The sequence below is a fragment of the Polypterus senegalus genome, chromosome 7 (assembly GCF_016835505.1).
Source record: "Polypterus senegalus isolate Bchr_013 chromosome 7, ASM1683550v1, whole genome shotgun sequence".
NCBI lineage: Eukaryota > Metazoa > Chordata > Cladistia > Polypteriformes > Polypteridae > Polypterus > Polypterus senegalus.
The window spans coordinates 138,664,938-138,691,385 of record NC_053160.1 but is presented as its reverse complement, the minus strand read 5'-3'; the positions used below and the strand labels follow the sequence as shown (position 1 = coordinate 138,691,385).

Below are 26,448 nucleotides of genomic sequence, written 5' to 3'. Positions count from 1 at the left end.
TGCCAGCCCCATTGATTTAAATGTTTCCATTTCTTTCAATCTTAATATTCAGCAAACAGTCCATTTAAAGCTGAATTGGTGTTAAGTTTATTTACGCATCAGCTGATGTTCTGCTATGCACTCCACTTCAAAGCTTCCAGCCACAACAAAGAAGTCTCTTTGTTTTCTCAAGACAAGAATAATTAACTGTTATTAATTTATTTATTATAATTGTTACAGAGCACAATATTGTATAAACATTGATTTATACATTAAATTGTTATATTAAGGGGAAGATTATCAGTGCTTGGTGGAATGCTTTCTAGTAGATTTTATTTAAGAAAAATCTCTGTTATACAATATTTGTTTTGCAATAACTGACATATTTTTGATCCATATTAATGTTGTATTGTTGGGGTGATTATTTGCAATTTTTTTAGGCTCCAGCAACACTAACACATTTTGCTATAAGTCTATATTTTCATTTTTTGGTCCACAGTACCCTGGCATTTTCAACTCCAGACTTTTGAAAAGCGCTCCCCATGCCATATACTTCTGAAGATGCAGCCACACTGTTGCAATATGAATGAGAGAAACCACCATTTTTCAAAAACGTACACTCAAATCATGTTCCTATTTGTTTGTGCATATTATTTGGCTTTTCCCCAATTTAATCCAGCTCATTCCTTGATTTGTCACCCTTCATGAAAGAAAAACTTATTCCAACATGCTGGATATAGAACAATTGCTTTCTGTGTTGTTACCTGTATGTATCAAAATTACATTTTTTACAGTTTAAATGTTGTATACATTATATACATGCTGTATACAAATAATTTATCAGTTGCTACAGCTTTGCAATATTCCCATTTTTGTTGTTTTATTACCATTTTTAGGATTTTTCAGCCGATGCGTGAATGCCCAGTGTAGGCAAACGTCTACATCATATGCTTTATGGGTCATTATGGGGACATCGATACTTTTTTAAATGCTGTGAAAACACTAGTATCGACATGCAAATACCCTCAAATTAAAGTCTGCAATGTGCACTTTAATCACATCTGAATTGTCTGATTTGCAGTTTTAAACTGTGGAGAAGAGAGGTAAATTAAGGAAAAATGTGTCTTTGTCCCTAACATTATGGATGGCACTGAATATAGGCCTTAGTATGCCATTCCCTTTGTCCTTGCTTCCATTTTCTTTCCAATACTAAACAGATTTATTTCATCTATTATACAAACAGAGGATATATGCTAAAGCAAAAAATGGTATTTGGGAATTGTGTTTTTCTTTTTTTCCAGGATAAACTGTCAGGCCTCTAATTTCAAAAACCAAAGGATGGGTCCTTACCTCATAGTTAGGTCTTCATTGATAATCACTTTCTGACCCATCAATCCACTGTTAATAGACAAAACTCCATATGGTTCATCATTTGGTTCAATAATAATCTGAATCATGCTTGGACTCTGTAACACTGCATCTCCAGTTATTGTGTTTTCCTTTAATCGAAGAATAAATGATTCCCCAATCTCTGGTATTTTATCATCAATAATCCTAAATTTTAGGTTTGCCACATAGGTATGAGAAAGAAAGACAATACGTGTCTTATTCTGCTGTAAATCTTCAAAGTCAACCCCAAAAACAGCACCAGCTGTTTCAATGGCATAATCAATGGAGACCTCCTCTGAGTCTGATCCAATCAATCTACCCAATTCATCTCTCCCACGGGTCACTTGAATAGTAATGATGTCTGCTGTCTCCTGTACAGCTAAGAATGACTGAGTTAATTTTATAGGACTATCATTCTTGTTAATTTTGATTTGTATTGAACTGTGATTGATGTTGATTTCAGCTCCACCCTCCACATCTGTTAGTTGGATTGTAAATATCTCATCATCTTCTGGAACCTGAAATATTTAAAAAAGAACATTAAAAACTAGCAAATAAAAACATAAACAAAATGCATTTATGATGAAATTTCCTTAGACATTTTTTAGCCATGTACTTTGTTGAACCACTCATTTCAATAAAAAGATCAAGACTTCTGTGTTGACATTTAACTGATTTTTCAGGACAAACAAAAGCAAGTACATTTTGACTCCTAAAACTGCTTAAATAAAAAAGCATGACAGGTACAGTCTTAGTGTTCCTGAGTAAAGTGATTTGGACTTATAGTTAGAATGCCCCTTTGTGTTTCTCATGGGAGATATACAGTGCATCCGGAAAGTATTCACAGCGCATCACTTTTTCCACATTTTGTTATGTTGCAGCCTTATTCCAAAATGGATTAAATTCATTTTTTTCCTCAGAATTCTACACACAACACCCCATAATGACAAAATGAAAAAAGTTTACTTGAGATTTTTGCAAATTTATTAAAAATAAAAAAAAACTGAGAAATCACATGTACATAAGTATTCACAGCCTTTGCCATGAAGCTCAAAATTGAGCTCAGGTGCATCCTGTTTCCCCTGATCATCCTTGAGATGTTTCTGCAGCTTAATTGGAGTCCACCTGTGGTAAATTCAGTTGATTGGACATGATTTGGAAAGGCACACACCTGTCTATATAAGGTCCCACAGTTGACAGTTCATGTCAGAGCACAAAACAAGCATGAAGTCAAAGGAATTGTCTGTAGACCTCCGAGACAGGATTGTCTTAAGGCACAAATCTGGAGAAGGTTACAGAAAATGTTCTGCTGCTTTGAAGGTCCCAGTGAGCACAGTGACCTCCATCATCCGTAAGTGAAAGAAGTTCGAAACCACCAGGACTCTTCTGATGGCTGGCCGGCCATCTAAACTGAGTGATCGGGGGAGAAGGGCCTTAGTCAGGGAGGTGACCAAGAACCCGATGGTCACTCTGTCAGAGCTCCAGAGGTCCTCTGTGGTGAGAGGAGAACCTTCCAGAAGGACAACCATCTCTGCAGCAATCCACCAATCAGGCCTGTATGGTAGAGTGGCCAGACGGAAGCCACTCCTTAGTAAAAGGCACATGGAAGCCTGCCTGGAGTTTGCCAAAAGGCACCTGAAGGACTCTCAGACCATGAAAAACAAAATTCTCTGGTCTGATGAGACAAAAATTGAACACTTTGGTGTGAATGGCAGGCATCACCTTTGGAGGAAACCAGGCACCGCTCATCACCAGGCCAATACCATCCCTACAGTGAAGCATGGTGGTGGCAGCATCATGCTGTGGGGATGTTTTTCAGCGGCAGGAACTGGGAGACTAGTCAGGATAAAGGGAAAGATTACTGCAGCAATGTACTGTACAGAGACAACATGGATGAAAACCTGCTCCAGAGCACTCTTGACCTCAGACTGGGGCGACGATTCATCTTTCAGCAGGGCAACGACCCTAAGCACACAGCCAAGATATCAAAGGAGTGGCTTCAGGACAACTCTGTGAATGTCCTTGAGTGGCCCAGCCAGAGCCCAGACTTGAATCCGATTGAACATCTCTGGAGAGATCTTAAAATGGCTGATGGAGCTTGAGAGGTGCTGCAAAGAGGAATGGGCAAAATTGGCCAAGGATAGGTGTGCCAAGCTTGTGGCATCATATTCAGTAAGATTTGAGGATGTAATTGGTACCAAAGGTGCATCGACAAAGTATTGAGCAAAGGCTGTGAATAATTATGTACATGTGATTTCTCAGTTTTTTTTATTTTTAATAAAATTGCAAAAACCTCAAGTAAACTTTTTCCACGTTGTCATTATGGGGTGTTGTGTGTAGAATTCTGAGGAAAAAAATGAATTTAATCCATTTTGGAATAAGGCTGAAACATAACAAAATGTGGAAAAAGTGATGCGCTGTGAATACTTTCCGGATGCACTGTGACACATCCACAGCACACACTGGTGTGCTGCTACTAAGACTAAGGATGAGTGGAGTGAAAGTGATGATACTAAAATGATGAATGATAGTGACCTGCAGCTGCAAAAAAAAAAATATTACTGGCCAAGGGTAATATTTTTACTTGTTTAAGCTTAATAAGGAGGACAGCTTGCAAATGTTTATCCATAAAATATATATCTTTTCAGTACTTTTATTTGCTTGGCTATAAGTGTGTTTCCTGGGACTGCTCTAACAGCAATATTTTGTATTATTCTTGTGTTTGTATCAGACTGATATAATAATATCCTTAGCAGTCTCTACTAGACATGCATCAAGTTTCCTATGATAATCTTTTTTGTTGACCACCATGCAGGTTTAAGCTGCTTTAGAGTTAACAGTTTCGGAGAGTATAGGCTCATGGCTTCACATGCATTAGTCTGAAATTACCACATGCCATGCTAAGAGGGCAACAGCTATGGGGTATCTGTTTCAAGACAGTAGACGCACCATGCTAGGAGGAGTGCATTTATTGGTGAAAATTATGGACAAAATTAAATAAATAAATCTGCAAATAAGAAAAGTAAAGTGACATGTGACAATAAATAATATAAAATGAGAGTATAAATAATTAAATGGGTCTCAAAATGCTTACTTCTTAATTCATTCATTTATTTATTTCACTAACATCACACACAAAATGAAATGAGCCCTGAAATGAAAGCTGTCATTTTCACTTGTCAAAGTTGAGAGGGTGGGCTCTAGAGAGATTGGTGAATCATTAGGAGAATGGACTTTTGTGCTTTGCTTGATTTTGCTTTGCTTGACTTAGGAATCCTGTGGCTCATGTGCATGCTCAAAGTTGTGACTGTGCATGTAGGATAGAAATGAAAAAGTTGCAGAGAATTACTATGTGAAGCAGCAATTTTAATTCAAGAAACTCCAAATTCATCATTGGGAGTTTCCCTCTGAAGTTTCTGCTGTAAATGTGGCACTTGATAGCTGAAGACTGACATTCAGTCTACCAACAATCCACTAATCAAAAAGTGGTACTTGCTAGAACCCATCCTCTAAACTTTGTTGAGTGAAAGTGACAGCTTTTACCATGTTGCAAGTGGTGTTGCTGAAATAAATAAATGAAGAAATAATGAAATAAATACACAAAGAAATGAGAAACTAAAATATATTCTGTGATACATTTAATTATTTATGCTCACATTTCATGTTGTTACTGTATTTATTTATTGTCACATTTCACAGAATTTTTATTTATTTGCATATTCCATCCATCCATCCATTAGCCAACCCGCTATATCCTAACTACAGGGTCACGGGGGTCTGCTGGAGCCAATCCCAGCCAACACAGGGTGCAAGGCAGGAAACAAACCCCAGGCAGGGCACCAGCCCACCGCAGTATTTGCATATTCATTTATTCATTTAATTTTGTCCAAAATATTCCACCATAAGTATTATGTGCACAGCTATATAAACAAATATAAACCAGCCACATGCTTTAACACATTCAACTTGTATAAGATTTCATTAATAATAATAATAATAATAATAATTTATACCAGTAAAGCATAACAGGATTATTAATAAAAATGTAACCATTTGAATTCTGTAAAAAAAAAAAATGGATCAGATTCAGTGTGATTAGCATTTCCAAATTATTTCTCTTTTCTTTTTTTATTCCAAATCATAATTATTAGGCCACGTTCAGAGTGTTACCTGATCATCCTTTACTTGCAACACAAATTCCACATTTGCTCTTCCAGGGGGCAGTGTAATATTTCCCTTGGATGGAGTAAAGTCTTCCTCTGCTGGATTTGGGCCTCCAGTTATCTGTTAGAGCAAATTAAATGCAGTTAACGTAGTTCTTATTTCCTTTATATACACAAAAGTATGCATAAATTATTCAAAATAATACCCTATTTTTTAAAACTTATATTGTGTATTATATGATGTATGGTTGCTTTTAAAATGAGCTAGGGTGGCTTGGTGGATAGTGCTGCTGCCACACAGCTTGAAAGACCCAGGTTAGATTGCTGGGTTGGTTAATGTCTCTGTGGGTTTCGTACATTCTCTCTGTGTGCACCATGGTCCTTCTCCATCTAATTTTGTTCATTCCCGTGTCTCCAAAGCAGGGAACGTTTTGTTAATTTTCAAATCTTAATTAACCCAATATGAGAGCGTGCTCTGCAATGGCCTTTCATCTATTCCAGACTTGGTTCTGCACCTACTACTGTTGTTAAAGGCTTTCAATTTTTTTCAATCATGAAAACAAAATAACAGATTTGGAAACGGAAGAGAAATATTTCAAATAAACCTCCTGGGAAATTTAACAAAACTTTCTCAAACCAACTTGATTCATTTAATTCACTTCTATATTCCAGCAGCACTAGGCTCCAGGTAGGAAAAACCTGGGGGAAGCTGCTGCAGCCTCCTTAACTAGGTGTTATTCCCCTTGATATGCCACAAATATGTTGTTTGGTTACCTACACTAATGTCTACCAGTTTTATATTTAGACTTAAAGCTGGGATTCTTCAATCTATCTATCTATTACTATTTTTTCACCCGAAATATCATGAATATTACAATTCCTCCATTTATATGTATTCTGATACAATTTTACCAGCATTATTAACTGAATAATATTTATTTTATTTATTCAACTACAGGTGTGTTTTATAGTTTCTGGCATTATAATAATTTTTAAGTTGATTAACCCAGCACCTAGACAATAATGGAATCCATTCTGAATGAAACCTAATTCTTTCATTGCATTCCTTCTTATTAATATAAATGTTCCTGTCACATCATTTGATAAACAGCACTTTCATTATTAAATTAAGTACTATTTAATTTTGGATATACAAACAAAGCTTTTGGATGTTAGACACTCATGCTTGGTGACCTTCTCAGCCAACATTGTAATGAGCACTGTTGGTGGGAATCATTTATGTAAGCCCATTCAAACTGTTGCTATGGACAAAAAAGAAGGCCAACAATGAGGACAGGATTTTTTAAATTGACCATTCTTCTTTCTCCAGAATACCTCCATCAGGACTCAACAGGATACTGAGCACTCAGGCATAAAAGGCATATTTAGGAGGTGAGATAACACTGAGATACTTACCTCAAAGTTCACTGTCACAGTGCCATAGGTCCCTTTCTCTCTGATTAGGCTGAGAGGCACAATTTGGCTTGTACCCCTGGTCTCATTCACCATGATTAAAGAAGTCTGCAAGAGAGTAAAGGCCAATCAATGACCAACTCAGCATGGCTTGGAATGTGATTTGAGATGTACAGTTCCCGAGTGAGTATGAGTGCTGAGTGTTCAAAGAATAGTGAAAACTGTTTCCTTGGAGACACCCAACTCCCACAGACAAGTTAATCCAATCTGTAAACTGGTCCCAAGATGATATTAGAAATCCTTAGCAACCAGGCAGTTGTTCAGTACTAAATTAGACTTAGAAATGTGTGGCCTGCAAAGTCAGTTATGTGGTTAATTAAAATTTGTACTTGACTTGCTTTTATAGCAATAATTGAAAAAGTCAGTAAAGAACTTTCCACAAACAACATACACTAAAAGACTGTGATACGTAAATAAAAAAAAACCTTTCTCACAAGGTGTATGGAAAACTGATTTCAGTATACAAGTACGTACATCATGCACCAACTAAATCCTTATGAAGTTAAGACAAATCAAAGGGAAACTTTCAAATTCTACATAGTCACAACAAAGTAAAATATCTATGTTGTGTTAAATAGTGTTAATTGTAAAACATGAAGAAAGATGAATCTTTCTCTTGAATCTTTTTTATACTATATAGATGCAGGTGGACCCAGAAAATGGCTATTGAATCAGCAGAAAGAGAGAGAGAGAGAGCACAAACCACAAAATATAAGGTAAATGTATACTTACCACATTAAAGGAAATAATACCGAAAGCATTGTCGTTGGACAATATAGTAATGATGGCTGTATCTGGGGATCCTATTTTCACGCTGGAAAACATACCCTGAAAAAGAAAACAATATGCACATGAATATCAAATTAATTCATGATGTATTAGGTGAGAACACTAATATTTTTTAGTCAGATCTTCCATACTGGTACTGTTTAGTATTACTATACACAAAGACAGCACTTGTTGGCAGGTTAGATTGTGTGGAGGTTTAGAAAAAATTCATTCATTCTACAAATGCAAAAGATGGAGGCTCCATTCTTCTATTCAACCATCCCTCCATCCATCAGTTGCTGGGTAGCCAAACACAAACACATTGGGATATGGGGAAAAACCAGAGCAGTCAGAGTAGTCAAACATGGACATTCAGAGAATATGCAGACTCTACACAAATGTTGTCTAGGCAAGAATGTCAGCATGAAACCCTGGAGATGTGAAGAGACAGAATCATTTTTTTTATGAGAAAGCAATCAAAGAGATCAGCAAAAATAACAAACAACAAAAAAACTGAGTTGGTTAGTGGTGCAGAATAAATTTTACAACTTGGTGGATATTATAAGGTCAGAGCCTGGTGCAAAGGTTGGTATACATGTCTCACAACTCCAACAACATTAGTCTGATTCTTAATCTGGCCACTGTCTTTGTGCACTTTATCCATTTTACCTGTCTGTGTATAGTTTATTGAGACCTGTGAGTGAGAGCATACTGTAGAGAGACTACCTTGAGCTCAGTGTTACTGGGCAAGCCACTAACCTAACATGAATCCTTAATGAAATAAGTAGATTTAAAAGGTTTGTGGGGGTATTAGGTCCAGATCTGACCTAAAAATTATTTTATTACAGATGCTCATGACTACAACAGTATAGGTTCTAAAACCATACAAAGTACCATGTAAAAGAGTAATATTGGTGTTTGAACCCTAAACACATATACTGTAATACAAAACTAATTTGCATTAATTTGTTGATTGGCTTACCAGAAGTCCCACTAGTTATTATATTTTCCCATCTTCTTAGATCCAGTCTCTTTAGATCCTTGTGTGTAAACATGATTAGTCATAACCTACTGACACAGCTTAAACAGCACTACTGTCAGTACATTTCTACCATAACTTTCTAACTTGAGGTTGGCATTTCTCTCTATTCATTTAGAGTTTTGCTAGTGTTTATTTGTGATATTTCATTTGAATCAAGTGCAGGCCAGGGATTTAAGCTGTTTTCATGACAGTAGTTCCACATGCCCTTCATATTCAAAATCTTTAGAAGACCCAGCTCGGAGACCGCAGCCACAGTAAGCGTAATGAGCTGACTAGAGCAATGGTATATACATTATGTACCTGTCAATCATACACAAAGTATAAAAAAATACAATGAATAAACATTGAAGTTAAAGCAGAGTAAATATATAAGTAAATATGTATTGTGAGACTGACAAATGGAATTTAGGTGAGTCAATGTGTCAAACCAAATAAATTGAAGTTGTGGGTTTATATCTTTTAAAACTTGGAGTCCTATGAATTATGCAAGCCAAGACCACATAATAAAAATCGTTCCAATATTTCTTGCCCTGAAGTTTATGAAATATCTCTCTGATACATATTAAGAGAGAATTTTCCAAAAGTGCGGTAGATTAGCCCCCTGTTGAATCCTGGTTAATGCCTTGTTCCTATGGCTGCCAATATAGGCATCCTGAAACACTCATTTGAATTAAGTGGGTTTGAAAATGTTATTTTATGCGGGGTTTAATTAAAAAGGTGTAAGCAACTATGACTTGAGGCATGAATATCAATAAAACATATTTGAAAATGTAACATATATATTCAAATGTATTCAAGTTCAGTAATTCAACTTACATTATGTTTAGTACTGAATGGAGTATTCTGACTTAATAGTTTTTTCTTTTCATCATCATCATCATTGGTTTAGTGGCTTTTTTACAGTTTTACTCAGAATTGCCAATGCACCTTTCAAATTTTGTTTCCTTCACTCCTCATAGTCCTGGTCATCCTTTGGGATGAGACCTATTTTTTCATTATCATCAGACACTATCGCTAACCACATGTTCTTCAGCCTCTTTCTGGGTCTCATCCCCTTTACCCCATCTTCATTCAATTATTCTGTGTCTTTAATGGCCAAAAAGCTATTACCTCCAAACCCACATTTTCTCTCAACTCAGCATTCATCTTCATTTCATTCTGTGACACTCCATAGATCCCCTAATCATTCTAGTCTGAGTTTTTTTCGATTTCTAGCTAATTTTCCAACATATGTGGCCATGTCCCACTTTTCATAGAAAACAATATTCCTCACAAAGTAGTAAGATAAGGATTTTGTTTTCAAATTTTTTTAATTTCTTTTTGGCCTCAAATAATTATTGAAACTTTGTTTTAGGGGTTTTAGAAGTCAAAGAATCTTCAGGTCACTTTTGTTTTTGTGCTTAATACATTTTTAACAATGCTGAAATCAAGTACAGTACCACTTTCCCACAACACCATGCTGTTGTCGTGAACTGGGAGGGGGTACTGGGCCCTCTAAAATTCCAAAATAAAGCCTTCAAAGTAGCTAGCGAGCAGGTCCTCAAAATGGGTAATGGGCCAAAATGCTTTAAAGTCTCAAAAAAGGCCCCACAAGAGGAAGGGTCCTGTATCAACTTTTGGCTTGTCTAACAAAAAGACAAATGATGAATATTTATAAAATAAAAGATTTATTTCAAAAACTGCTCTGTAGCAAAAAGAAGGTCAAAATATCACCAAAGGCACAGAAGGAGTTACCTTTAAAAATAAGCAATCTACTGGCAAAATAGTCCAAAATATACAATTCCAAAGAAAGGTAAAAGCTCAGAAATCCAACAAATGGTAAGGCAATAATCCCAGAGAAACCACCAATACCCAGCAAATACAATTTACTGCAGGGAACTGCGTGTTTCCTCAGCCTTTATAGGGCTGAAGAGATTCCCTTGATGGTGATGGACAGGTGGCCCCACCTCTTGGGGAACTGCCCACAATATATAAGGAATATAGTAGAAGCATGGACACATAGAAATAAAATAATACATAAAACTAATACAAAACCAATAATAAACATAAGTAGCAATATCTGCATAAATGAAAGAGTCAAGTATGAACAGAAAAGACTCCAACAAGAAAGTTGGACATAAGCCAGGGGATAAACCCTAGCTGAAACAGTTCTTTTTCTTATGGTCACCACCATTTTGATGGTTACTTGTTGATGGTTGTTATGCCATTGTTAGGTAAGGTCAGCCAGAAGTATGCAGTGTGAAACATCAAGGTCCTGGTTGTCCAGGATCTAATTCTCTGAAAAAACCTTTGCTTTCATTCTTTGTTGTTTCGGAATCCAAATGATCACAAATGATTTTTGTGGCTACAATCTACGATTTGGCTCTGCTTTTATGCTCCTTTTAATTTTTGGTTATTGAACACTCAAGCACCATTTCCTGACTATGATTCTTAAAATGCTTAATAAGTACTGTTTGCTTAACTATAGTCTTTTTGGTTTTGACATTTGGCTTGAGATTCTTGACTTAGTGACATTTCCTGATTCCAATTCCACTCAAACCTGATACCATCTTGTCCACTTGGTACATACAGCTTCTGCAAACTTTACACTTCAATGCCAGAGAGACTCTTTTAGAAGTAAGAATGGGGGTCACCTCCCTCAGGATTTCTTCCGTGCACCTCTTACCTTTGCCATCACTGCTGTGCCTGTGCTGCCATATGCACTTAACATGTCACCTAAATAACAGAAACTCCATACTTATCCAGACCAATTCTATTGCTCATATTTCAATTTACACATACTACATCAGCATTCTGCACCACTCTAACACACTTTCTAGAAAGACTGCACTTGCCGCTTGCAGATTACCCTTCACATCACATCTTTTATGCATCCGCTTCTATCATTCCATGTATTTGATTAAAATGTTAATTTCTTTTATAAGCCATTACAAGTCATTATCTGGTGGTTATAAATTAATTTGTATTTAGCATAAATTTCTTGCTCATTAAACATTCTGGGTGAGGTTTACATGTCTGCATGGATTTACTCTGGGTGCACCTGTACACCACCCCCATTTACAAATACATGTAGATTATGTTTATTGGCGTTGCCAAATTGGCCTTAGTGTGTGTGCTTTTGCCCTCTAATGGGCTTGTGCCCTGTCCAGATGTTGTTCTTGCCTTGTGCCCTATCCCTGCTAGCATAGGCAGCTATGACCCTGCTCTGGATGAGCAGGTTGAGAAAGTTGATTGTAGTATATGCCCACTTGCATCCCTAACTGGATGAATCATGTTTAATTAATTTTTTAGGGGAATACTGGGGATGAATTAATGTTTTTTTCTCATTTCTTTCAAATTTTAACAAGAATGTATATAAGCTAAGCCTCAGTTTAACCTTTTTGAAACCTGAGAATATCTGAGGAACTACTTCTGTCATGAACTTGGAAGAACTTTAGTATAAAATCCCAGGAAACTGCAGAAAAAAAGTCCCCCAAGGGGAAGAATCCGTCAAAGTTTGGCTGGTGAAAAAAAGGGCAGACAAAACATTCCTTATAAATAAAAAGGAGTATAGGTTTTTTGCACAGCTTTAAAAGTGCTGAAGGAAGTCCCTTGACGATGATGAACAGTTGCCACTGTTTTTTGGAGAACCACCCACAAAACACAGAAGAATATACATAGAAACATAGAAACTAAAAAATCAACAATATTAACATAAACAAAAGAATAAAAAACTAACAAAAAAGATATTAAAAGGAATTAGTATGCCAGCCTGGGGGCAGTGGTTCTCTAGCTGCAAAATGACAACTTTACATTGGCTGTCTGTTTACATTATGTTCTAGACTGGATAAAGGAGATCTGTTGAGATTTATGTTGAGGTTTATCTAATACTAGCTGTCCACCATGACTTCGTTTGCATAGTAGTGATACAGGACAAACTTTAAAAATCAATAAAAAATGCAATAATTTGCATTGAGAAGAATTTAAATTAATAGCTTTCGCATCTGAGGGTCTCTTGATATATAATATTTTTGGTTTCGCTATCAAGGGTGAGAATGCAACTATGATCTCTTTGCAAAAATGTAAAACATTGGCAAGGTATCTCTGGCCAAGCAAAAGCAGGTATGCTCCAACATCAAACATTGGCACTGTATGTGATCGTATTCAGCTCTCATGGGACAGCATCACCCGCGTGGGAAGAAGAGCACATGGACATGATATCTCTGCAAAAGAACAGGTACCCTCTACAACACATGTAGCTGTAATCTCTCTCTCCCAAGAACGTCAAACATTATTCTTTAACAATCTCTAGATGATAATGTCTGCTGAACAAACAGATATCACTAGCTATGCAGAGGCAAGGTACACTCCAACATGTGGTGAGAGGCAGAGTGACTGGAACAGAGGCTGGCGCATGAGTGAGGATGGCCCCGTCCGTCTTCCTACTCCTGAGGTCCTGCCTCCCCTCCCCTCTGCCCACAGCCTGTCTCTTGGATTCGCACAAAGAAATTGGTGCCGCAACCCAACTACAGTGGTGTGAAAAACTATTTGCCCCCTTCCTGATTTCTTATTCTTTTGCATGTTTGTTACACAAAATGTTTCTGATCATCAAACACATTTAACCATTAGTCAAATATAACACAAGTAAACACAAAATGCAGTTTTTAAATGATGTTTTTTATTATTTAGGGAGAAAAAAAAATCCAAACCTACATGGCCTTGTGTGAAAAAGTAATTGCCCGCTGAACCTAATAACTGGTTGGGCCATCCTTAGCAGCAATAACTGCAATCAAGCGTTTGCGATAACTTGCAATGAGTCTTTTACAGCACTCTGGAGGAATTTTGGCCCACTCATCTTTGCAGAATTGTTGTAATTCAGCTTTATGGCCCTGTGTGAAAAAGTCATTTCCCCCTTGTTAAAAAATAACCTAACTGTGGTGTATCACACCTGAGTTCAATTTCCGTAGCCACCCCCAGGCCTGATTACTGCCACACCTGTTTCAATCAAGAAATCACTTAAATAGGAGCTGCCTGACACAGAGAAGTAGACCAAAAGTACCTCAAAAGCTAGACATCATGCCAAGATCCAAAGAAATTCAGGAACAAATGAGAACAGAAGTAATTGAGATCTATCAGTCTGGTAAAGGTTATAAAGCCATTTCTAAAGCTTTGGGACTCCAGCGAACCACAGTGAGAGCCATTATCCACAAATGGCAAAAACATGGAACAGTGGTGAACCTTCCTAGGAGTGGCCGGCCGACCACAATTACCCCAAGAGCGCAGAGACGACTCATCCGAGAGGTCACAAAAGACCCCAGGACAACGTCTAAGGAACTGCAGGCCTCACTTGCCTCAATTAAGGTCAGTGTTCACGACTCTACCATAAGAAAGAGACTGGGCAAAAACGGCCTGCATGGCAGATTTCAAGACGCAAAACCACTGTTAAGCAAAAGAACATTAGGGCTCGTCTCAATTTTGCTAAGAAACAACTCAGTGATTGCCAAGACTTTTGGGAAAATACCTTGTGGACTGATGAGACAAAAGTTGAACTTTTTGGAAGGCAAATGTCCCGTTACATCTGGCATAAAAGGAACACAGCATTTCAGAAAAAGAACATCATACCAACAGTAAAATATGGTGGTGGTAGTGTGATGGTCTGGGGTTGTTTTGCTGCTTCAGGACCTGGAAGGCTTGCTGTGATAGATGGAACCATGAATTCTACTATGTACCAAAAAATCCTGAAGGAGAATGTCCGGCCATCTGTTCATCAACTCAAGCTGAAGCGCTCTTGGGTGCTGCAACAGGACAATGACCCAAAACACACCAGCAAATCCACCTCTGAATGGCTGAAGAAAAACAAAATGCAGACTTTGGAGTGGCCTAGTCAAAGTCCTGACCTGAATCCAATTGAGATGCTATGGCATGACCTTAAAAAGGCGGTTCATGCTAGAAAACCCTCAAATACAGCTGAATTACAACAATTCTGCAAAGATGAGTGTGCCAAAATTCCTCCAGAGCGCTGTAAAAGACTCATTGCAAGTTATCGCAAACGCTTGATTGCAGTTATTGCAGCTAAGGGTGGCACAACCAGTTATTAGGTTCAGGGGGCAATTACTTTTTCACACAGGGCCATGTAGGTTTGGATTTTTTTTTCTACCTAAATAATAAAAACCATCATTTAAAAACTGCATTTTGTGTTTACTTGTGTTATATTTGACTAATGGTTAAATGTGTTTGATGATCAGAAACATTTTGTGTGACAAACATGCAAAAGAATAAGAAATCAGGAAGGGGGGAAATAGTTTTTCACACCACTGTATAATACTTACGCAATGAGAGAAGTCGCAAAATCAACCAGAATGTTCAAGAAAATTATAGAAAAAACCTGATCTAAATCTAATAAGTAGTTCTCTCGTGAAAAGTGGACACACATACAGACAGACAGACAGACAGATGTTGGATTTTATATACATATATAGAGATGACTCCTCCGTGAGCCGCCACCTTATCGTGGTGGTCTATGAGTTTGCATGTCCCAATGATCCTAGGAGCTCTGGTCCTAGGTGAGGGACGAGACAAACAGCGGTTCAGAAAACTTTCTATGATGATTAAATTTGGATGCCGTTCCCCCCCACCCCTGGAGCCAGGCCTGGAGGTGGGGCTCAATGGTGAGCGCCTGGTGGCCGGGCCTGCACCCATGAGGCTCAGCCAGGCAGTGCAGTGTGAGTCGGATGGTGGCCGAAGGCGGGGACCCTGGTGGCCTGTTCCTCTGCTACAGAAGCTGGCTCTTGGGATGTGCAATGTCTCCTCTCTGAAGGGCAAGGAGCCTGAGTTAGTGCATGAGGTTGAGAGGTTCTGGCTAGATATAGTCAGGCTCACCTCGACACACCGCGTGGACTCTGGAACCAATCTCCTTGAGAGGGGCTGGACTCTCTACCACTCTGGAGTTGCCCCTGGTAAGAGGCGCCGAGCAGGTGTGGGCATACTTATTGTCCCCCAACTTGGAGCCTGTTCACCCCGGTAGACGAGAGGGTAGCCTCCCTCTGCATTCAGATGGGGGGACAGGTCCTAACTGTTGTTTGCATGTATGCACTGAACAGCAGTCTGGAGTACCCACCCTTTTTGGAGTCCCTGGAGGGGGTGCTAGAGGGCACACCTGCTGGGGACTCCTTCGTTCTGCTAGGAGACTTCAATGCTCACATGGGCAATGACAGTGAGACCTGGAAGGGCATGATTGGGAGGAATGCCCCCCAATCTGAACCCAAGTGGTGTTTTGTTATTGGACTTCTGTGCTCATCACGGATTGTCCATAACGAACACCATGTTCAGGCATAGGGGTGTCTATATGTGCACCTGGCACCAGGACACCCTAGACCTCAGTTCGACTTTGTGGTCGTGTCGTCAGAATTGCGGCCACATGTCTTGGACACTCGGGTGTAGAGAGGGGCAGAGCTGTCAACTGATCACCACCTGGTGGTGAGTTGGTTTTGATGGTGGAGGAGGATGCCGGTCAGGCCTGGTAAGCCCAAATATATTGTGAGGGTCTGCTGGGAACGTCTGGCAGAGTCCCCTGTTAGAAGTAGTTTCAACTCCCACCTCCATCAGGGTCCTGGAGGGTGCATGGGAGTTTGCCCAACCAGTCTGCATGTGTTTTGTGGACTTGGAAAAAGCATTCGACCGTGTCCCTTGGGGAATCCTGTGGGGGGTGCTCCAGGAGTATGGGGTACCGGACCCCCTGATAAGGGCTATTCAGTTCCTGTACAAACTGTTTCCAGTGAGAGTTGGACTCCGCCAGGGCTGCCTTTTGCAACCAATTCTGTTCATAACTTTAATGGACAGAATTTCTAGGCGCAGCCAGAACGTGGATGGGGTCCAGTTTGGTGGGCTCAGGATTGGGTCACTGCTTTTTGCAGATGATGTTGTCCTGTTTACTTCATCAGGCCGTGATCTTCAGCTCTCACTGGATCAGTTCGCATCCGAGTGTGAAACGGCTGGGATGGGAATCAGCACCTCCAAATCCAAGACCATGGTCCTCAGCTGGAAAAGGGTGGAGTGCCCTCTCAGGGTTGGGAGCGAGATCTTGCCCCAAGTGGAGGAGTTCAAGTATATTGGGGTCTTGTTCACAAGTGAAGGAAGAATGGAGCGGGAGATCGATAGGTAGATCCAAAAGGCAAAGCTCTCAATTTACTGGTCAATCTACATTCCTACCCTTAACTATGGTCATGAGCTGTGGGTAGTAACCAAAAGAACGAGATTGCGAATACAAGTGGCTGAAATGAGTTTCCTCCGCAGGGAATCTGGGTTTTCCCTTAAAGATAAGGTGAGAAGTTCGGTCATCTGGGTGGAGCTCAGAGTAGAGCCACTGCTCCTCCCCATTGAAAGGAGTCAGATGAGGTGGCTTGGGCATCTGATCAGGATGCTTCCTGGACGCCTCCCTGGTGAGGTGTTCTGGGCATGTCTAACTAGGAGGAGGCCCCGGGGAAGACCCAGGACATGCTGGAGGAACTATGTCTCTCAGCTGGCCTGGGAACACCTCGGGATTCCCCTGGAAGAGCTAGCAGAAGTGGCCAGGGAGAGGGAAGTCTGGGCATCTCTCCTCAACCCGCTGCCCCGGCGACCCGATCTCGTATAAGTGGAAGAGGATGGATGGATGGATGGATGGATACATGGATATAGAGATGAAACGTGTTTGCTCATGTATTATTGATTGTATATTTGATTGAACTGTATCTCAACCTTGGTAATTGAAAATTAATAAAGTTAAAAAAAGAAAAAGAGTGACTTTAGTTTCTTGGGCCACTGAAATTTACAACAGCTTAGCATGCTACGTAGGTCACTTCATTTTCTGCAACACTGATCAGGGCAAGGTAGCTGGTCTACAGTATCGATCATGTAACATGTCAGTGTGCTAAAATAAGTTTATGAATGATTTTTGTCATTATCTAAACTGTGTTTCTGATTAATAAAAATGACTTTCTTCTGTGTCTTATTTGGCATGTACTACTTGTGCAGATTCTGTTTTCGGCTATTCTCTCTTTCTCTGCTCCCCTCAAGTTTTATTTTTGACAGATTAGGTCACAAATTGATCAGTCAGTAAGCAGACAGTATCACTCTGAGTTTGAAAAAGTAACCCCTTTTGTAAAGTTTTTAAGCCAGTTGAAGTTTTCTTGTATGCTGCTTACAGCATAGATTTTTTTAAAATAAAAAGTAACAAAAAATTCCAAACAGAACATTTTTGAAGAAATAATTATTTAATTGAACGGACAGTCTCACACAAATAACCATTTTTAAATATGGGGGACACTGAAGTGTCTTAAAATACTGTAGCAGCCTTTTCCTCGGGAATGCATATTTGAAGCAGTTTGGGGAAATGAGTAGCATGGTATTTTTGTGAAGTCAGGCCATTTCTGATTTTGAATAAGAAGGAAGCATTTCCATAATTCTAAAAGGAATGCCATCAGGAAACATGTGGGAGTTGCATGAAGAAAATGTGTGGAAAAGCACACAAGAGAAAAAGTAAAGACAATAGAGAAAGAGAGGAGCAAATTCAGAAAAGTGGGAGGAAGAAAGGAGCATCTGCTGTCAAAGAAAACACTGGCCAAGCCTGAAAAAGCTATAGCTAAGCAAAGAGGGCAAAATGAAAGAGAAAGAACTGCTCTATAGGCAAGCGCGTTATTGTGTTGGTGATGCTGCCCTGACTTAGACATGGAGTATCATTTGTCACCTATTTAATCAAAGTTTTCAAAAGAAATCATGATGCTGTACACAACAAATACTATTATTTTACCTGAAACACTTTTTAAAATTTCTGTTGTTGCAATATTATTCAAGTACCATTTTATAAGGCAAAATAAATTAATATATGTTTTTTGTCTTTAGGAAAGTTAGCAATAGCAGACAAGTCAGCTTGCTAATGAAATGCATGCTAAATAAGCCAAAGCAAATTCAAATAACATCTGCTCTCCCTCCACTATCCAAAAAGAAAAGGACACCGCTATAGAAAACCACCAGGCCGCAAAACTCCGGTGCTGTATTTTCTTTTCTTTCTGATTGCACTCTACCGTGGAAATACTGACGCAGGCAGTGTCGAATTAAAAGAAACTGAAACTGCCAGACTTTCAATTTGCATTGTGTTGCAGCCATTTTTAACATGTTTCCAGGAGTGCTTAATGTTGCACCCTATGCCAGAAATCTGTTTTCAGGATATCCCAATTGGAATAAACAGATAATTCAGTCTGAGTAATAGCCACAGCCATAATAATAGTAGGTATTTATATGTGAAAGTAGGATGAGAAGAAGTTAAATTTTCTTAAAGGTAAAGTTTCTTAAATAAAAGAAATGAACAAAAGGAACAAACATTTCTAATGATTATGACAGTGACTGATAACAGTTCAAAATGGCCTTAATTTTGTTTGCGACTAAACTTATTCTAAATTCAACCGTAAGTGACTAAATTTGGGTCTTTTTATTTATTTTTAATATTGTAATTTTTGATCTGCAGAATTGAAGGGCTGAAATACTGTTTTGAGTAAAACTGCAGGAATCAATCCTTACAGTGATCTTATCCTAAAGTGCCTATACTGTATTTCAACAAGGTTCCTTGATCAGACATTAGCCTCTTTTATACTGAACATTCATTCCCACTAAGACAAAAAAAACTATTTATTTAGCAGACATAAAGTATACCTCTTATGGTCTGCTCTGGGTCTTACTCTCAGGGTTTTGTTTTTTATTTTGGTTAAGTAGCTCAATTTTAGTGGTATTTCTGTTAACTGCTCTTTAATTGCAAATTTAGTTCTCTTTGTTTCCTTAATTTATTCTGTAAATTCAAAGAATTTATTAAGTAGGAGGAAGTGAGACACACCCCCCCCGAAACACAAACACACACACACACATTGCCTTCAGATGCTGCTATTAGGCTTTTTCAGCAGTGCTTGGGGGCTATGAGAAGCACCTGCTGCTATTGTAGGTTGCAGTGGCATTAGTTAAGCTCCCTACTTTGTTCTTCCGCTCCCTTTTGTTTTTGTGAATACCTTTATGGTGTTTTTTGGTTATTCAACTTTTGGACATTGTTGCTATGATTTGGATTTTTCAAGAATAGACATCCAACTTTATCTAGGTTTTTTAAGTTGTGTATATTTATTTAGTTCATTTTTTCTTTCGTAGTCATTTTGATTATTTCTTATTAAATTTGTATTATTTGACATTTGTTTTTTTTAATTTTGAAAAAGCGTGTGTTTTATATTCTTTAAAAAAGTTTTATTTTCTTTTTCAAACTTTCAATTCTGTAACTATTTAATTAATCAGTTAAATAATTAAAAGTTCTTATTGCAGGAGCAGAATTTCTGATTGTTTCACTCCCCGATTATAATTTGTTTTTGTGTCTGTGTTTCTCCCTTCTTGGTTCTGTGTAGGCGTCAGCATTAGACAGTACAGAGGGAGCTAACTGGATTGGAGTGAGGTTTGAGTAGACAGATCAGTAGAGATCCTGGCTTGGTCTGCTGTTTATTGGAGGGCTTCATGCCCTTTTCACTACAGACCTGACTCTATTTCATGACAGTTTGGTATTTTTTTAAATATATACATTAGAAAGGAAATGACCCCTGAGAAAGGAAGCCAGTCAGAACTGGAGCTATATGTAACTACTGTAAATGAAGAAAATACAATGCCACTTTTAGAGGGTGTTATCTTCACAAGTTAGCCAAAGGTTCATTTTCCTGGGTAGGCAAGCCCAGACGGGCAACAGACTTACTGTTTCCCGTTTGTTTATTCAATACATTGAGTTCTCTCTGAGGTAGTCCCTCCTTTTGTTATTATTATTTATTTAATGAAATACACTTTTTATCATTTTGGCCTGCTTGACTTTTACTCTGAGTCTAGGGTTTAACTAACAAGCACCCCCTCTGGCCACAACATTCAGTTTAAAAGCCATAAGATATTATGTCGGTTTCCTGGTAATAATGTAATAAGCACTGTCTAAATACAATGTTCCTACATTACTGCCTTAGTTGAGCTTCAATTGTGCAGTATCATTTTTCTCCAATATGTACTTTAGCATAATTAACTGCTATTACACACAAGGTAACAAGGAATTATTGAGCACAAAAGGACAAAGAGATGACATAAAAGACCAGAATTATACTCAAAAATAGAATGTAAATGTCAAAAATACAGTGAAGCAAAAACTACACAACCAAAACCAAAGAACAAGGCAAAGAAAAAAATGTTGAAAACCATAATATCAAAACCAGACACTAGGGCCTACATGTTTAGAAGCTAACTAAAGGTAATAAGATGAGGATTTTTGTATCCACTGCAAAATATCCTAAAAGTTCACTCTGTGCTAGATTCAGTCACACAACAGCGTAGTTAAACATGACTTAGTACTGAGATGTTGTGTAAATAACAAAAACCAACAAAGACAGCAAAAATAATGACATTTTTGATTTCCATTAAAAAAAAACAACAAACATAAGTATTTAATTCTATATGTACAAAAATCTTTATAAATGCAGAACTCACACATTGAATTGCAGTGTTGTGCATGAACTAGTTCAAAAGAGCACGTTCACTGAACAACCTCATTTTTCTACTTAACGTAATGTGCAGTATTTGCAAGTGAAGAACTTGAACGTGAGCTAGTTCAGTTTTATGTGACATTCTGGATCTGGTTTAGGTCCAGATTAAACATTTTGCCTTACCCTGTAATGTAGGGGTGGAGCGAATCTGAATACGGTATTCAGATAAGCACTAATAGTGGATTTATGCAAATATTTATCCATCCATCCATTATCCAACCCACTATATCCTAACTACAGGGTCACGGGGGTCTGCTGTTTCGTATGATTTTTTTGCCATTTATTTGGATTCTGAAAATATAACGTAAAATCAAATAGGCACTGTCTGTGTCTGCCTGCTTGTGCTTAAGCAGCACCCCTGCTGACACAAAACCGTGATGAAGCCTCACTTTAAAACATTGTACTTTGTGAGGCCACTTTATATTTTTCCCCGTTGGACAAGCAATATGTGACATGAATTTTGCCTATCAGCATAATAGGCTAGTTCATTTACACACTGGTTTCACAGTCACCATTTGTGTCACACGGTTGGAAACAGAGTATATGTTGCAACAAATGTATCTATTTAATTTCTTTTTTGACTGGGTGGATATTAGCATATATGGTTATACGTGTTTGTTGCTGGGTATAACTCAATAAAGTATACAATTATTGTATTTTATTCAAAAACACTGTACTAGTGTAATATAAGGCATGCAAAATTGAAAAAAGTAAACTCGGGTCATTTATTCTCACTCCTTAAAAAATACAAAATGAACTGAATAAAAACTAGTTCAAAATTGAAATGGTGAACTAGCAACGTGAATTTATTCATTATAATCTGTGTGAACTGAACTTTGAGCTTGTTCTTGTGAGTTGAACTGCACGTGCAGTATACTATATTAAGAAATTATGCTCACAATTTTTCCCCTGGAAGAATTCAATACTTAGACTTCAAAATTTTAAACAATACATAACCTACTCTGTTAAAGTTACTAGGAAACAAATGTGAAAACTAAAGCATTAAACCTTACCAAATACATCCATTTCAGCATCTTGAGATTGCATATATATTGCAAAACAACATATCCATGTCATTTTAGGAGAAAAAAAGCAAACCAATGTTGTTGGATTCAGCTATTTTTAAAGGAGAATGGGTACGTGCTTCACTTTCCTGTTCATTTTCTTCCAGTGCAACTTTTCAGCCCAGAGTTGCGGTTTCCTCCAGTACATACTGTACTTTCACTTGGAAAAGTCATCTCAAGTGTTGTTACTGAGATTACTCAGTATTGATACCCAGAAATGAATTGCCGTCTCTAATCTGTAGATAACTAGACAATCACCACTGGATAAACTCACACGATCACTCAGTCTTTCACTATACGGAAGATTATTTCATTTTTTTGCAACGACATTGCTTGCTGCTGCCTGGTATCATATTGTTCACTTGTGGTTTGGTGGTCTAGCGACAGAAAGATTGACCACATGTCTAACATGCAAGCTAGTGATATGAACTGAACAGACGTTATAAGCATATATTTAGATTTAATCATTAATCATGTTGAAACTGAAAAAGTATGTATTGATTCATGTATTCAAGTATTGATTGGTATCTGTGAGTGTCAGTGAGTTTACAATTTCAAAAACATCCTCAGTTATTACCATACCTTCAGAAAGAGCAACTCAGCATACCCTATAAAATTCAATAACTGGCTTGTACAGTTTACATCTGTTTCACCATGGTTTGCTTCTATGGCACTCTCTCCCCTTTTTCACTTTAATAATATTTTTTTATTATGCATGTATACAACACACCACGTAAAGTTTGTAGTGCTGAAAACTGATGGAGAATTGGTCATGTAAATTTAGTGTAGACATGTAGGTGGTTTGGCTCTTTCAAAAATTGAACACTTTTATTAAAAATGCAATCTAGTGCATTCAGTCAGTCATTATCCAACCCTCTATATCCTAACACAGGGTCACAGGAGTCTGCTGGAGCCAAACCCAGCCAGCACAGGTCGAAAGGCAGGAACAAATCCCCGGGCAGGGCACCAGCCCACCGCAGAGCATACACACACACACACCAAGCACACACTAGGGACAATTTTAGGATTGCCAATGCACCTAACCTACATGTGTTTGGACTATGGTAGGAAAGAAGAGCACCCAGAGGAAACCCATGCAGACACGGGGAGAACATGCAAACTCCACGCAGTGAGGACCCAGGAATCAAACCCAGGTCTCCTAACTGCGAGGCAGCAGCGCTACCACTGCGCCACTGTGCCGCCATCACACCATTTTATGATCAATCATTATGATCGTAGCCGGTGTGCCACCGTGCTGCCCCAGTGCATTCAGTTCAGTTCAATTTTATTGTTACGTGTACAAAGCAAAATGAAATTGTTATGTGTACTCTTCACCACCATGATGGAACTCAGCGTGAATCGGCCTCCATAAGCAATAACAGCACAGAATGTAAAAGTAGAGAAGTAGGTGCCATTTAGAAAAAAATAATCATTTGAACATTTGCATCTGTCTGTTGGTAAAACCATGGAAGAACATAAATGCTGAGAAAACAGAATTATGGAGACAAAGCTTTCGAAGCTGTGGGAATTTGGATTGCATGTAAGTGAACAGAAAACATATCCTAACAGTAGGAAAATAGTACCAAGAATCTGTGATAAAATGTACTATTTCCAGTCTAGTTATGTTTTCACAAACACACTTTAGAAACATGGAACATCATATTTTCTTAAATCAAAACTTTTGCTTCTTCAGAGTGGTTGTATCTGGTAAGTTTTAAGGCTTCTGTTTTCACGGTGTGAACTCCATTATAAAAGACAACAAAAGGCTAGGTATTTTTTAATACTTTCTCAAAAATGCTTCATATTAGAAAACAATTTCACGTGGCAAATCTGTATAATACCATGATTGTGAAGAAATAATTTCAACTTGAAAAATACCAAACTTATCCTTTAAACAACAGGGCTGAAACAAAATCATTGGCTTATTTTACAACAACATTAACTCATTCTTGTCAGATTCTAAAGACCTTCTGCACAATTTCACACAAAGAGAATTATATTTTTTCTAGTGTTAGGTAATAAAGACATCATTTTCCCAAGGTGTTATTAATTTGTATTAGGCTTCATTCTTCTAGATAAGCAAGACTGGTCAATATAGTAGTAATGTTGTGTAGGAGTGGGTTTATCATGAAATTGTCTAATCTGATCCAATACAAATACAAATAAACACAGTTGTAAGATGATGTGGAATGATTGTCAGTCTAACAGATAAGCAAATATCTTCACTCAAAAGGTCTTAATTTAAGATAGTCCCTAATAATATGGTGTAACATGGCATCCATCATAATTATATTTTATAAATAATATTATTTAGTTTGTTAATGCAAGCTTTTTTGGTTTATATATTGAAAAATTGTCTATCACAGGCCAGCACACAAAACTGAGAAAGTGAAGGTGTTTGTGTGTTTCCTTCTCTTTTTCTCCCCAAATCTGTACTGCTACTATAGTTAACACGAAAATTATAAGGTCTTGAATGTAAAAGTACTGTACAACATATGAAAAAGCAATGTTATACTATATACTTATTAACTAAATATATTTTATTGTCTTAAGGTTTTAAATATACTGCTCAAAAAGACTTTTAATCAGAGTATATTATCAAGTTAATGAAACTTCTGGGATATTGATCTGGTCAGTTAAATAGCAGATGTGGTTGTTAATCAGTTTCAGCTGCTTTGGTGTTAATGAAATTAACAACAGGTGCACTACAGGGGCATCAATGAGACGACCCCCAAAACAAGAATGATTTAACAGGTGGAGGCCACTGACATTTTTCCCTCCTCATCTTTTCTGTCTGTTTTTTCACTAGTATTGCATTTGGCTGCGGTCAGTGTCACTACTGGTAGCATGAGGTAATACCTGGACCCTACAGAGGTTGCACAGGTAGTCAAACTTCTCCAGGATGGCACATGGCAATCTAACTTTCTCTCTTTCTTTCCTAGGTGACGAAGCGGAAGCGGAAGTAGAAGCAGACAATGGCCGACAGTGAGATGAATCGCGTTGCCATCGTTGTCGAGGAACTCCAGGCACTCGACAAACAGATTCAGAAACTCCTGTCTAGACGAAGGTACCTCAGAGACTTGAAGACTCGGCTGCTGGACAAACCACACCAAACAACCGAAGCCGGCGTAACATCAACCCCACCTCGTGCCGCTCAAGTCCAAGGGCAAGTAAGCTTCGCCCCCGCGCCTCGTAGGAACAACGCTGATGAAGACCTCGACGGGTTTCAGCTTTGCAGGCGGGGGTTCAAGGCTAGAACACCTCCAGCGGCACAGGCGAGCATTCAAATCCAGAATCGATTCGACCCTCTCCGCGTCCCCAGTCTGCCTTCAACCCCGGGTGATATAATCGTGGTAGGTGATTCCATTGTACGAAACCTGAATATCACGTGCCCTAATCAAAAATCCTTTGTTTCTTGTTTTCCCGGTGCTCGAGTTCGAGATGTGATGAGGCGGCCGACCTTCTACCAGAAGCACAAGAGGGCAATTGGATCCATCATTCTACATGCCGGCGTAAACGACATAAGGCACCGAGAGTCAGAGGTTCTCAAGGCTGATTTCGCAGCACTAGTTGAAGACACGAAGGAGAGGACTTCATCCGCAAAAATCTTCATCTCGGGTCCACTACCTCTCGTCAGGCGATCGCATGAATACTACAGTCGTCTGCTGGGTTTAAACAACTGGCTGAGAGGCTTCTGCGAGAATCAAGACATCGGGTTTATAGACAACTGGGATCTTTTTTGGGAAAGGCCGTGCTTCTTCAAGCGGGATGGACTGCATCCGAATAGATTTGGCGCCCGGGTCCTCTCCGAAAACATCGCTAAGGTAATTGTCTATCTTGACTGTCTACTTCTACTGCTAACCCCTTACGTAATGCTACTGGTTTGATAGGACATAATGGCTTAACAGAGTCTTCCGTTAAAGTGCACATCATTAATAATCTAATAACAAATCTTAATGCACGTAAAAATCTAGGCAGTGGGCAAAACACCAATAATTTAATTGAAATTACTA

The 26,448-nt window shown here is 38.4% G+C and overlaps 1 protein-coding gene across 1 annotated transcript in view; it reads right to left on the bottom strand.

The window, feature by feature from the left end:
• The window catches only part of adgrv1 (adhesion G protein-coupled receptor V1), a 669,968-nt gene that overhangs the window by 550,783 nt on the left and 92,737 nt on the right, over positions 1–26,448 (bottom strand). Inside the window, exons 4-7 of the mRNA XM_039759338.1 lie at positions 7,737–7,832; positions 6,948–7,052; positions 5,539–5,652; positions 1,330–1,886 (exon numbers count right to left, since the gene is read on the bottom strand). Of these exons, the coding sequence (XP_039615272.1) occupies positions 1,330–1,886; positions 5,539–5,652; positions 6,948–7,052; positions 7,737–7,832 (872 nt within the window). The remainder of the gene's footprint in view (positions 1–1,329; positions 1,887–5,538; positions 5,653–6,947; positions 7,053–7,736; positions 7,833–26,448) is intronic.